The 13,283-nt window shown below is 40.1% G+C and overlaps 1 protein-coding gene across 1 annotated transcript in view; it reads right to left on the bottom strand.

Annotated features, from left to right (window-relative positions):
• Window positions 1-11,710, bottom strand: part of TNFSF8 (tumor necrosis factor (ligand) superfamily, member 8) — a 30,111-nt gene extending 18,401 nt beyond the window's left edge. Inside the window, exons 1-2 of the mRNA XM_006890709.1 lie at window positions 11,516-11,710; window positions 665-704 (exon numbers count right to left, since the gene is read on the bottom strand). Of these exons, the coding sequence (XP_006890771.1) occupies window positions 665-704; window positions 11,516-11,710 (235 nt within the window). The remainder of the gene's footprint in view (window positions 1-664; window positions 705-11,515) is intronic.
• Between the last annotated feature and the right edge of the window lie 1,573 nt (window positions 11,711-13,283).

The raw sequence follows: 13,283 nt of genomic DNA, 5'->3' as shown, positions 1-13,283 counted from the left end.
AGCTGTTTTTAAAATTGGCAAGGAAAGAGGTGCATTTCAAAGTGGACTGGGGGTGGAAGAAGGGAGGGAGAGGGAGGAAAATGTGCAACAATGAATGAATGAAAATCCAACCTCTCTGTATACTTCCATGAAAATAAATTTAAAAAACGGACAAGGAATTTCTCTGCTGGTCATGGGAATCATCATTTGGTTGATGGAGTGTTTTGTTATGAAGAGGCTGTGGGAATATTGGGATGGAACCAAGGAACCAAACTTATTTTGCACAGTAAAATCACAATGATATTTGAATTTCTGCAGTCTGTGTAGGAAGGTAGGTAGGAAAAACTGAGGTTTGAAGAGAAGTAGAGCCATGATTTATACCCATCTATGCCCAACTCTGGATTTCAAGTTCTTCACACTACTCTGTGTTTCTTCCTGTCAGTGCCTGTGCAAAAGCGTATGCCTGAGGTACAGATTTTCATTAATAGGCTTGCCAGGTGAGAGGTTGGTGGAGGCAATAGTATTGATCAGGGGCTGCGAGGGTAAATCTGTATGCATCCGCTCAGTTCTTCCTTTACTGTTTGCTGGGCACTCTCATGGTGATTGAACCACTAATCATCTCCCAAACCTTATGGCATCATCAGTGTGATTCACTACACAGTTATTCCTAATTCCATAGGCTTACCTCCAACAATGGGTTTGACAACTGGGTTGGGAACAGAGTCCTAGAAAAGAAAGAAAAGAAGCAGAATGAGAATCATAAAAAACCAAGTCTTCCCCCATCTCCTGACACCTGTCTCACCCTTTTGGATATTCTCAGTGGTTTATGCACTTTATAATTTATCTTCATGGGGAGGGGTGGGCAGGGAGAAAAGTGCAACAATGAATGAATGGAAATCCTAAGTCTCTGTAAACTTCCATTAAAATTAATTTAAAAAATACCTTCATCAGACTCTTAAGTTTTAAAATTAATTCACTGACTTAATTTAGAAATATTTTTTCTTTATCCATGTACTCAACTATCTATCAGAAATGCAAAATAAAAAATACTGTTTACAAAAACATAAATAAAAAAAATACTGTTTACATTTCACAAGGGAGGTACATGGGACAGAGAGGTAAGAAGACTGGTGCAAGGCTGCATGGGACGTTTCTAGCAGCTCAGGGGCCAGAAACTTGTGTTTTTAACTCCCAGTGTATTGCTTCACAGCATGTCCTTAGTTAACATAAGAACAATCAAGAGTCATGTATTTCATATATGAGGGAGCTTTTTCCACATTTGTTTCATCAAACAGCAAAGTATGTTGTAAACATACCTGGGAAGGTACATATTTATCTTTCTTGTGGTTGGAAATTCTGAGTTAATTGAATGTTTATATGCTAAACATTGTGATGATATTGTAAATTTTAAGTACATATCAACAACAACAAAAATCATTGCCACTGAGTCAGACTGGACCCATAACTGATCCTCCAGCAGCTTTTCTGAGGCTGCAAATGGCACAAGAGGATGTTGCCTGCCCATCTTTCTCCTGCAGAACCGCTGGTGGATTTGAACTGGCAGACAGGCTCAGCTTTTAGATTAGTAGCATGCTTACCCACAGACTACGGCACCAAAGTTCCCTATATACACATACGCTACTGTTGTTATGTGCTATGGAATCAGAACTGACTCGTAAGTTGACTCTCCTCCAGTGGATTTTCAGAAGCTTCACATCTTTTTCCCATGCAGCTGCTTTGGGATTTGAACCCCCTGCCTTTGGGTTGGCAGTGATACTCCTGACCCACTAGGTCACCAGAGCTGCCTGCATGCATATATATGTGTAAATATTTGAAACAGCTTCCCAGCCAATGCAATATGTCTGCAGCTACTGACATAGCATGTTCAAAGTATTCTGTATGACCATGTAGGGCCATCAGGGGTGACATACTTTGGACATGTTGTAAAGAGGTACAGGTCCTTGGAGAGGGACATCATGCTTGGGAGGGTGGAGGGACGGCGCAAGAGGGGAAGACCCTCTATGAGGTAGATTGTTTCAGTGACTGGGGTAATCGGGATGGGTGTGTCAGAGGCAGTATGATTGGCACAGGATAGAGCAGGGTTTAGGGCTGTTGTACATAGGGTCACTATGAGTCACAAACGACTCATAACAACAGCACATAACATATAACAACAACAACTCATGGTTTCCCTAGGAGTTCTGGTCTTTGTCTTATGCTGAAGGCATATTTTTTGATACATGGATCTCTTCTTTAGCCCAAGTAGGTGGTAGTCTTGAGGTAAAGAAATTTCCTGGAGGCAAAGCCCAAATGTAACCCAACTCTGGAGGCTATAGGGAAGTCAGGCCTGAGCTTTTCAACAAAAGAAAGATGTTCATGATTTATAAGGCTTTCCCCTACTTCTTGATAATATTTTATGCCTTTTCTTTAGTTAAGGGCCACATAAAAGAATCATTCTGAACATTTGTGGTCTTTCAATTACACATGCAGTTCATAGGAAAACGTGACTTTACAAAATTCCCCTCCATATTGTCTCTGCGTGACAGTGAACAACATTTTAAAATGTAATACACATCTAATTGACTGCCAACATTACCACTGATTTTCATGATGTGCAAATGCATAGAGAATGAGCATTTAAATGAAATGTGATGTCAAGATCGTTGAACTTGCCAGCTGCTCGAAGGTGTCTAGGGACATCAGTGGGAGAATTCTGGAAACATCAAGAGCAGCAAAGACATCTCAGAGGCCAATAACTCTTGGGCACTACCAGAGAATCACTCATTCAGCACATGTGGAAGGAGTACTGGGCATGTGCCAGGTATGGCATCAGTCACTGGAAGACTTCCTGATGGATTTTATGGGTTAGTTGGGGAGGCAGTCCCTGAAAAATCCAAGTAGGTTTGAGTGCAGTTTGAGAATCTGGTTCTGACAAGGACCCAGGTGATGCTGAAGGTCCACAGACCAAACTTAAGTAGGAAGGTTGTAAGAGGTAATACCAAGGAGGAGGACTAATGACTAGTTTATACAGGGCATCAGAGTAGATCTCTTCCTGTCATTTTCATGATTTCTGTTTTCCTGATATTGGAGAGGTAGAAGTGAAGGGGAAAAATTAGTATAGGAAAGCTTCTTGACCCTTTAATAAACTTCATTGTGGTCCCAGGGAATAAAGATAGAAATGTACTATTCTGATATTTGAAGTGCTCTAGAAGTAGGACTCCACAGCTTCTCCTGGCTGCTCATTGTGGACAAGAAATAAGTCTCCCATTTCTTTTCATTACCCAGGAGAGATACTATCCTCTTTTCCATGTAGTCTTTGCCTATGGTGGTGGAGAAGCAGGATATAAAGAAGTAACACTTTTAAAAATTTACTGATTCATGTTCTGCCCCAGGAACTAAGCTATATCCTGTCTATCAACTTTTTCTTGGAAATGGTATTCTCCCAGCCCTACTATTCCCTCTGCAATCTTGCCTGAGTATCTGAGTCCTCCTGACTGGAAAATTAGAAGCCATCATGCTCAGCATCTTGGCCTTGAGTATGGAAGCACAAAGGATAGAAACAGACATAGGCAAGCCGACCCTCCTAACTTGATGTGTGTGGTTCCGTTGTACAATTCAGGAAACCCCATCGCCAAGTTAGCAACCGACTATACTTCCATCTGTTTTCATTTGAATGTTCTTCCTCTTTTTTTCAGACTTAATGTGTATCAGTGTGTATCACCCAACGATAAAAAATATTCTCCCTGTGTGTGGCGGGGGGCTTGGTGACCTGCAACCTGTCCTTCCACACCTGAGGCAAATCCTCTTCCTTGTCTAGAATCGTTTCCTCGTCTCCTTTAACAACTGAGATAGAAATACTAATAATTCTTCACTGCACTTGACACAGTGACTAGAACAATTGGCTGAAGCCCAGTGGAGAGAGTGAGGATGACGGAGGATTGAGCAGGGCTTCATTCGAGTTTACCCAGGGGGGCTTCTTTGAGCGGGAGCTGACTCAGTGGCAGCTAACATCCACAACCACTGAGTCACCCAAGCAAGAAGGATGAGACAGTTTGTTTCTAGAAAGATCTAGGACCTTGAAAACCCTCTTAGGCACCTCTCCTCTGTGTCTATTATGAGTCTGAATTGACTTGATGGCAGTGGGATTTCCACAGGGTCATTGTGGGTATAATCAGGCACTGTATCTGAAGTGTTAGTGTTTTAGAAGATTATGTTGGATACTTCTTTGGCATAATGTGTTTAGTTTGTTTTAATACCTTGAAAGGCTCATTTCTTTTCTTAGAACAATGATGTGTGGAGTAACGAGCTTCCCGGTTTACTTTTGCCAAAAATTCTCTTCTGATTGAGTATTGTACAAGGTGGCTTTGTCTGGTATGTCTCAGGAGAAAGTCTATATCCTCTTCCCATCTAACCTCACAATTGTCTTGTACAACGGGTTTTTACTCATGATCCTGAGATGCTTTTTTTTTTTTTTAGGAATGCCTTTTTTGAGTTATCATGTGCTAATAACGAGGATTATTTCTGGGGTGAACGTGCTTTCTAGGCTTACCTCATTTAACTGTTCCTTGACTCCAAGAACTAGGAACTAACTAAGGCTTAGGCCCAAGACATTATTGGAGAAGGTCCCAGAGATGGTGAAAGACAGAGGAAAGCTTTAAATTCTATTGTTTTTGAATGTGTAACTTTTAATTTTCACTCTACTCTACTTCTTTAGGGTCAAGCAGAGTTTCTCAGAGGACTTTGATCCAGTTCATTCTGATTCCAGCATCTGCTGAGAGTTTGCATTATGTATAAATAAGAATCACTTGGGGAATCTGGTTAAAAGGCAGATTTTAATTCAGTATACCTGGGGTGGAAATGTAACTTCTCACCAGGAGATGAGACTTGATGGGAAAGTAAATGAGTCTAAAAGAAAAGTCTCAGCTGAAAGGTTATTTTCATTGGGAGCATCATTGTGGAATATAGACCCCATAGCTTAAAGCTCTTTTGCACTTCAGAGGACGTAGCCTCAAATGAGGATCTTATTTAAATGAAGATTTAGATTCAAAAGGTCTGGAATGAGGCCTTGTTTTGTTGAGTGCCTTAGGGTCTGAACCAATAGCTGACCCTCTGGTGCATTTCCAGAGGCAGTTAGTTGCACGGGAGGAGATTGCCCATCCTTCTCCTGCAGAGCAGCTGGGGCCTTGAACCTTGCACCTTCTGGGTTTGCAGACAGATGCTAATGCTTCTGAGTCAATGAGCACTCTGAGTAGTAAGGGCTTAAAGATCACTTAATAGGCAATCAGAGCACCAGAAGCCTTCCTTCCCTATGAAAGTGAGGTTGGGTTCAGAGATTCAGAATCTCCTTCCAGTCCAAAGACAAGTGGCTTTTTGCCACCTAGTCTGACTTCCTGCTATTACCCTGTGCTTTCCAGACGACTCTTTGTTCTGATTCCATTGCTACTTTCCTCATACCCGGATTTTACTGTCCATCTGTGCTTTTGATAATTATTTTACTTCATGTAGAATGACCTGACCTGTGGTCTGCACCTATACCTCTCCTCCCAATGGAGAGTGCTTGTGTACAGAAAAATGCTTAGTTAAGTGGAGAAACAAAGATGAAATGAGGTCAGCATCATCACTCAACTTTCAAGATTGGTTCACAGCAAGATTGCCAAGGAATGCCAAACCATTGAAGGGAGGGTATTTCTATGTCTTCGAAGTTTTCCTTTTTTTGTTATTATTCAGATGCTAGAAAGTATTTTACAAAAAAGATTTTTAGCAGTCATCACCTTAATCAGAAGACTACATAAATCATCACCATTGATGAGACAACCTCCCATATGCTTCCAGTTGTGAAACAATAAGAAGTATATAACGTTATGTACTATTACTTTGGGCATGTTGCTAGGAGGATCTATTCCTTGGAGATGGACATGACGCTTGGAAGGGCGGAGGGTTGGTGAAGGAGAGGAAGACCCCTGATTAGGTAGATTGACACAGTGACTGCAGCAACTGGCTCTAGTGTGTCTAGAAGTGTGCAGATGACACAGGAGAGGACAGGGGTCAGATCTGTAGTTCATAGGGTCACTATGAGTCATATTTAACAACACATAACAACAACAACAACAACATGTACTATTCTTGAAAAAAAGTTTCATCTGAATACAATCATGAGGATATAAAAAGGTAAATGAAGAATGTCAAGTATTTTATAACAGAACTAGCCTGGAACATTTAAAAAAGTCATTACTATAAAAATAAACAAAACAAGAGATTACTTCAGTATTTCTGAAGTTCTAAAGTGCGTTGAAAAGATCACATGAGGATCTTGTTCAACACAGATTCAGATTTAATAATTGTTAAGAGTGTGAATTTTGCCAATAATATGTGTAAAAGTTGTGCTGTGGTCCCAGAGGCACACAGTTCGAATCACCAGCTGCTCCACAGGAGAAGGATGTACAGTTTCCTCGCGTGCAATTTACTGCCTCTGAAAACCTGCGGAGGGTCAGCTACGGAATGGTACTCAACGACATACCTATGAGTACACGCCTATTGGGGAACAAGGCTTCTCTCTTTGAGGTTATTTTCAGTGTAGGATGTGTTTTAAGCTTTTCACGTTTGAAATATAGAAAAACAAAGGAAAGCAGATACAGGGAGGAACACTATCAGAGGACACAATCATCTTCAAGTTTGGAACTGCAAGGATGAGGAGGGAGGGAGGGAGAGAGGAAGAAAGAGAGAGAGACAAAGAGAAGGAGAGAAGGAGAGAGAGGAAGAGAGACAGAGACAGAGAGAGACAAAGAGAAGGAGAGAAGGAGAGAGAGGAAGAGAGACAGAGACAGAGAGAGACAGAGAGAAGGAGAGAGGGAGAGAGAGGAAGAGAGTCAGAGAGAGACATAAAGAAGGAGAGAGGGGAGAGAGGAAGAGAGACAGAGAGACAGAGATGGAGAGACAGAAAGACAGAGAGGGAGAGGGAAAGGGAGAGGGAGAGAGAGATATCACACAGATCTCATAGAGCTGGAAGCCTGACTTCAGCCTGTTAGCCTCAGGCACAATAAGAAAATAAGTTACTGTTTCTTGAAATTACCGCTTGTGGTATTTCTGTTAATACTGAGAAACCAAGACCATAGGGACAGTAGATCTGGTGTGGAAGTTTGAGTCACTCTAAATACCAACACTGTAGATTACACTAGATAAAACCAAATGCACTATTTCAAGTGAGATTGGGTCCCAAAACAAACAAACAAACAAACAAACAAACAAACAAACAAACAAACAAACAGCTATAAGAAACATTTCCAGTCAAATCATGACGTTTAAGTGCTGGCTGTGTACTAGGATTATTATCGAAGGAATGAATGTTGACTATCCTAGCTGATAATAAAAAAATCAGGGTAGAGTTGCTGAAGTAATTGATGTCGAACAGTGATGATATCGGCAACGTATATATAGAAAACAAACACATTAACACTTTGGCAAAACCTTAACACTGCAAATTTAAGTAGGTTTCTATCATTGTACTATTTGGTAAGTCTCGAAATTTTCATAATGAAACTTAGGGCACGAAAAGGTATCTTTTAATTCTTGAGATCTGATTTTGTCCCTGCATTTCTACAAACCTTATCTCAAGTTGTTATTGTTATGTGCTGTCCAATCAACTGTAACTCATAGTGACCGTATGCACAATAGTTCTGAACCCTTGCCTTATCTATCCTTAGCCAATCTCACTGTCTCTGACACACCTACCCTTATTACCTCAGTTATCCATCTCATCTGGGGTCTTCCTCCTGCACTGTCCGTCTACCCTTCCAAGTATGATATACTTCTCCAAAGATTGGTCCTTCCTGGATATATGCCCAAAGTATGTGAGCTGGAGTTTTAAAATCCTTGCCTCCAAGTAACGGCTTGGTTTCACCTTCTCTAGGACAGACCTATTAGTGCTCTTGGCAGTTCATGGTATGTTTAAAACTTTTCTCCAGCACCACAACTCAAAGGCATCAATTCTTCTGTCATCCTTGACCACTATCTAGTTCTCTAATGCATAGCACATAGTAAGTAATTGTAAAGACCACGGCCTGGATCAGTTGCACCTTAGTCTCTAGACTGACACCCTTGCTTTTCAGCCCAAGTAGAAGCTCCTTATTTTTCTGGCCTATGGCATTTGGCACAGTCTGTCTGGAATGTAAACTCTTGGTGTTTGGGCCTTATCTCTTTAACTTGAAAGAATTCCCAGAAGACAGGAGGCCTGTCTGGCCTACGTGCATTCTCCCCTCATAGTTTAGCACAAGTCTTGTTCCTAAGAATATTCTTATTAAGTGTGTTTTTAGATTGATACTTTGAATGAATGCTAGGTATAAAGAGCAATTTGGGTAGAGGGAAACATCATAGGCTATTTCAACTTACTCCCATACTTGTATGAACTTAAAAACAAACAAAAAAAAAAACCACATCAGTAGCAGCAGGAGTAACCACTACCCCCAAGCAAGTACTCAGTTCATTGTTGGTGGACTAGTAGAATGATATTGCGAGAATAAATGAAAATTCCTTTTGTTTGTGATGGTAAAGCAAATAGATACTTTCTCTTCTCGAAAAGGTATAATATAATGCTCTTGAGCCCTGCTCTAATCATTTGGAATGGTCAGGGATCTTTCCAGAGACTAAATAAACCCCATCTTTAATTTTCAAATGCAGATGTACCTCCAAGATTAGGGACCTCATGATAAAAACAAATAAACAAAACATTTGCCACTGAGTGCATCGTGACTCCATGTCAGAATAGACCTGTGCTCCGCAGGGTTTTCAAAGGATGATACTTTGTGGAAACATGTTGCCAGGCCTTTCTTTTCAGGTGCCTCTGGATGAACTCAAACCTTCAACCTTTTGATTAGTAGTGAAAGCCTGTTAAGTGCTTGCACTCATTGGGGAAATCAGAGTCAACCTAGAAGCCCATCTTTTTATGTAACCTTTTAACTTTCAAGGACATAAGAGACATTTCCCTTTTCTTTGTCTTTGCTGTCTTTTATTGAAAATTTTGCACTGACAGTATATATCACAGTAGTGGGATAGCTGGGTCAAATGCTATTTCTCTTTCAAACCTCAATTCCTTGGGTCTTTTCCACTTATTTCCCCAGCCTCCCAGAGGTCCTGTGAGAGCCTTCCATTTGTCTAAGTTCCACCCTCCCTGTTCTATTGAATGGGAACTGATTCATAAAGTTGACCTTGAATTGGGTTTCAGAGGTTGTAAATCACATGGAAAGAGCCCATCATTCTCTCTTGGAACTTCTAGTGGGTTAGAACCACCAGAAAGTTCTGGTCTTTGGGTTAGAAGCACATTGATTCTCTATGGACTACACCACCAGCACTCCGTTATCTGTCCTAAACCACATCCCCTCTTCCTGTAGAAAGGCTTCAAGAACTCAAGAACTCTCTCTTCCTTCTTAATTATTGCAATACCTAATGTCTGAACAATTTATGAGAAATTATTTTCATAAATTACTTAGCATTTTTTAAAATCGCATTACTTTTTAAATTTGAATACAATTTTTATTTTATAGTGGTTTACTTACAAAGTTCGTATACATTGTTTTTCACACCGGATCTTTCCTGTCTCCTTTACCTACCCTATCACATTACTTTTGATATCACAAGACTTAACTTTTAAGAAAGTAACTGATTTTTCTTGGGCTGGGAAATCACAGCACACGAAACCATGTGATTATATCATGAGCCATATCCTTTTTTTTTCCATCATAAGGCGCAAGTCAAGGAGAAATCTTCTGAAAGTCAGATGGAAAAGAAATTTCTAGGTGTTTCTGTAGCTGTATTGTAGTGTTCTCCCTTGATGGTAATCAAGCAGTCATAATCACTTTCTAAGGATGAGATTTAGGCCAAATCTTATCTCCTCTGTTTCTTATTTTTCCCTTCTGTGAAGGTGAGGAAGAAAGATCCTCTGTAGTTGTATTGTGAGAGTGAATTAAATCAACTATAGGGTGTTTGAAGTGAGTACTGCTGGAGTTGTCTCTAGCTTTATATATCATTATTACCTCCCTCTTTCAACTTCCTTCATCATCTTGACTTTATCTTTCTTCCTTTCTTTTTTCTTTCCCCCCTTTTATTTTTCCTTCCTTTCTGTTCAATTTTTATCATTGCCCCTTAACTCCTTAAAAGATACTTGACTTTCTTTTCTTTGGTCATTCTTATGTCACTCTTCTGGTTCACACCAAATAAAAATATTTTTAAAAAATTATGGAGCCTTATAAGAAAAAAATGTGCCCTATATTAACTTAAAAATATTGTAATTATAAGTAGATTAGTTTAATGAATTATAATTTAAAAAGTTCTATCTATGTAAGATGTTAATGATTATTTTGTTTCACTTTTATTAATAATTCAATCCACAATTCCATTAAAATGCCTCAATTTTATGGTATTTGAGAAATGGACAACAAAATCTTTTAATGTCAAGTTCTTCGTAATAATTGAAAAGTTTAAGATGACCAAAGAAACAGAAACAATTTGCTAGGATTGTCTTACCATAAAGAAGAGAGAATGCGAAGTAATGTAAAGAGTTTTTACTTTAGTAAGGTTGGGGGTTGGTTTATGCTCTTAAATTACCTATTCTTTAAGAGTAAAAACAGTTCCTCTTTACTGAATTAAAAAGAAAATCCATAAGCAATATGTACTGTCAGTTGCCTGTTTTCAACAAAATACATACAAGTGAGTCCTCTGTAAATACTCATTTTCTGAAGTATGAAGAAACTTCCTCCTTTCTCACATCTTCCGTTTTCAGATACAAAGCTTAACATTTATTTCAAACAAAGCAAATGTCTGGAGATAGATTTGACTCTGTACAGTGTGTACCTCACAGTTGTTTTTTGGTTTTAGCCTTCTGAGGAGTCTACAAATGTTTCTCCTTTGGGCCTCTCTGTTCACCATTTCCTCTGACACTGTAACTTCATCAAAGACATGGCTTGTGAGCAAGCTTTCAGTTTACTTTGAAGGCTCTAACTCTGAGATACCCAATGTTTTAAGGAACTTGGGTCTTTACACCTGCCTCTTTGCTTGAGAGTTTTTGGCTTTGGAGCCTTAACTCCTTATTAAAAACTCTTGGTAGTTGATGAGGCCTCTTAACACTTCAGGAACATTAGATAGACTATATGAAACATTAAAATCTGGTCTCAAGGTCTTGAAGACATGATAACAAGTTGTGTAAACATATTGTCTGGTTTCTTTACTGCTTCCTTCCTTGATAATGTTCTCTGGCTCAACAAGATTTACATCTTAATTTCTGAAGGCTCATAACTCTCCTCTATTCTTTTGGTGCACTGCAAACCTGAGTAAGTTTTGAGATGATGGTGCTACAGATTCCCCCTCCCCCCCCAAATGGTAAAATTCTTTCAGAGAGTGAAATACTAGTCTCTTTTCTCTCCTTCTTTACATAATGTACATATTCTGTTTTCCTGTCATACAAACTTTTAGTTTATTCTCAAAACTCTGTCTGGGATAAAGTAGACATAAATCAGATCGGAAAATGAAAATAAAGGAGGCCACTTACCGCCCTCTGAACTTCCAGCACCATAATGGTTGCCACAGCAAAGATGAGGCACAATGCCAGGGTAGCCGTGGTGAAGCAGAAATAACTCTGGGTCCTGATCCCCAAGTGGCTGGAGACGGGGCCCGCTGGCATATGCATAGCTGTGTCTTGAGAAGGGGCCCCACTGCTGGGTACTTGCTGCAGCCGAGGGTCCATTCTTTATATAGTCTTCCCCACATCACACCTTATCTCTCCTCATCTGAGTTGGTTCTGGGCCCATCTCTGTTCCAAGAAGGATTCTTCCCCTGCATCCTGGATCATGTGACTTGGAAAAAAACCTTCACCGGCAGCCTTGTGAAGAAACCCTTTTCTGGGGGCGTGAAGCGAAAGGCAGCAGCAAGGGTGGGGGAGAGGTTCATTTTTCATCGCCCAGGATTAATTTGATTGCAGAGAAACCGTCACTGAAGAGACGGTAGCTGATGTCAGAGGATGAATAGGAAAATGACAGTTCCCCTTCTGTGTGTGAGCAAAACTACTTCTGTTTCACTTAGTCTCAGCCACAAAACGCCTTCCTGCTCGAGATGCGTTACATTCTCTTCAGCGAGGCCTGCTGCTTGGACGCCTGTCTCAGATAATGTCTCTTTGCTGGGGCTGGGGAGGGTCAGCTTTCTTGGACTTCAGTGGAATGACTCAAAAGTGCTTGAGTAGATAATGTTAGATCCTGGAGAGAGCTGGAAATGCTACAAGATACTTGACTAGTCCTCAGATGTGAAGACTTCTCCAACCGGAGGCAAGCTCAGGATACTGTCACAGAATAGGAATTTGATAATGTGGATCTTCTGAACAGCAACAACAGAAAGGAAAACAAAACCAAACCAAATAAAAATCCTTCAGCGTGTTTTGGGATCTGTTAAACTTACAGAGAAACTTGAATCTACCACAACACTCTTGAAAGGGGGAAGCAATTGGCAGTGAGAATGGAAGCAGGGAGGTAGTGTGGTACGGAATGTGGCATGTGTTCTGTGTGGTATATATGTGAGGTGAATATGCGGTGTGTATATTGTTGGTATTTCATGAGGTTGTACTGTATGTATGTGTGCTATATGCATGTGGGCGTATTTGTATTATGGCGCATGTGTGCATGTGACTTCTATGGTTGAATTTATACTGTCTCAGGCGTCATGCTAGAAGTTTTACATACATTGTCTAACTTCCCAGCCCCTACTCCAACCTCTGAGGAAAGACATATATTTGTTTACAGTTGGGGAAATTGAGGCTCAGAGAGGATACAAATTACCAAGGCCCTAGTCACAAATGTTATTTAACAAAAGAACCTGGATGTTTAGGCGTGCATATCTTCTTGATCAAAGTCCATGCTGTATCCAGTCTTCTTGGTGTTAGACTGTGTACGCTTTATCAAGTGCTTTCAATTTGTCTCCACCTTATTTCTTACTAGTTTTGGGTACTTGAACAAATCCTGATGTCTTCATTTTTCTTAGCTGTAACATGGGCTACAGATGCCAGAATTTATAATTATAATGATGAGAAGATGGAATAATGTTGTGCTAAATAAATGGGAATATACTGTAGTGGATGCCATTGGGCTATTTCTGCTAAACATCCCAACCCAGCCTTTGAACCATGTCTGGAATTTGAGTAGATGCAGTAGATAAATTCTCTGAGAGAACAGAGCCAGGTTACACTTTAGGGTTATTAATTTCTGATTATTATTGACCGGAGCAGGGACTTTCTCTGGCTGACAATCCATTTCAAAATACCATTTAAAATA

This window comes from Elephantulus edwardii, unplaced genomic scaffold (genome assembly GCF_000299155.1).
Source record: "Elephantulus edwardii isolate Elephantulus edwardi_28Jun2011 unplaced genomic scaffold, EleEdw1.0 scaffold00092, whole genome shotgun sequence".
Classification (NCBI taxonomy): Eukaryota; Metazoa; Chordata; class Mammalia; order Macroscelidea; family Macroscelididae; genus Elephantulus; species Elephantulus edwardii.
This window is presented reverse-complemented; position numbering and strand designations above follow the sequence as displayed.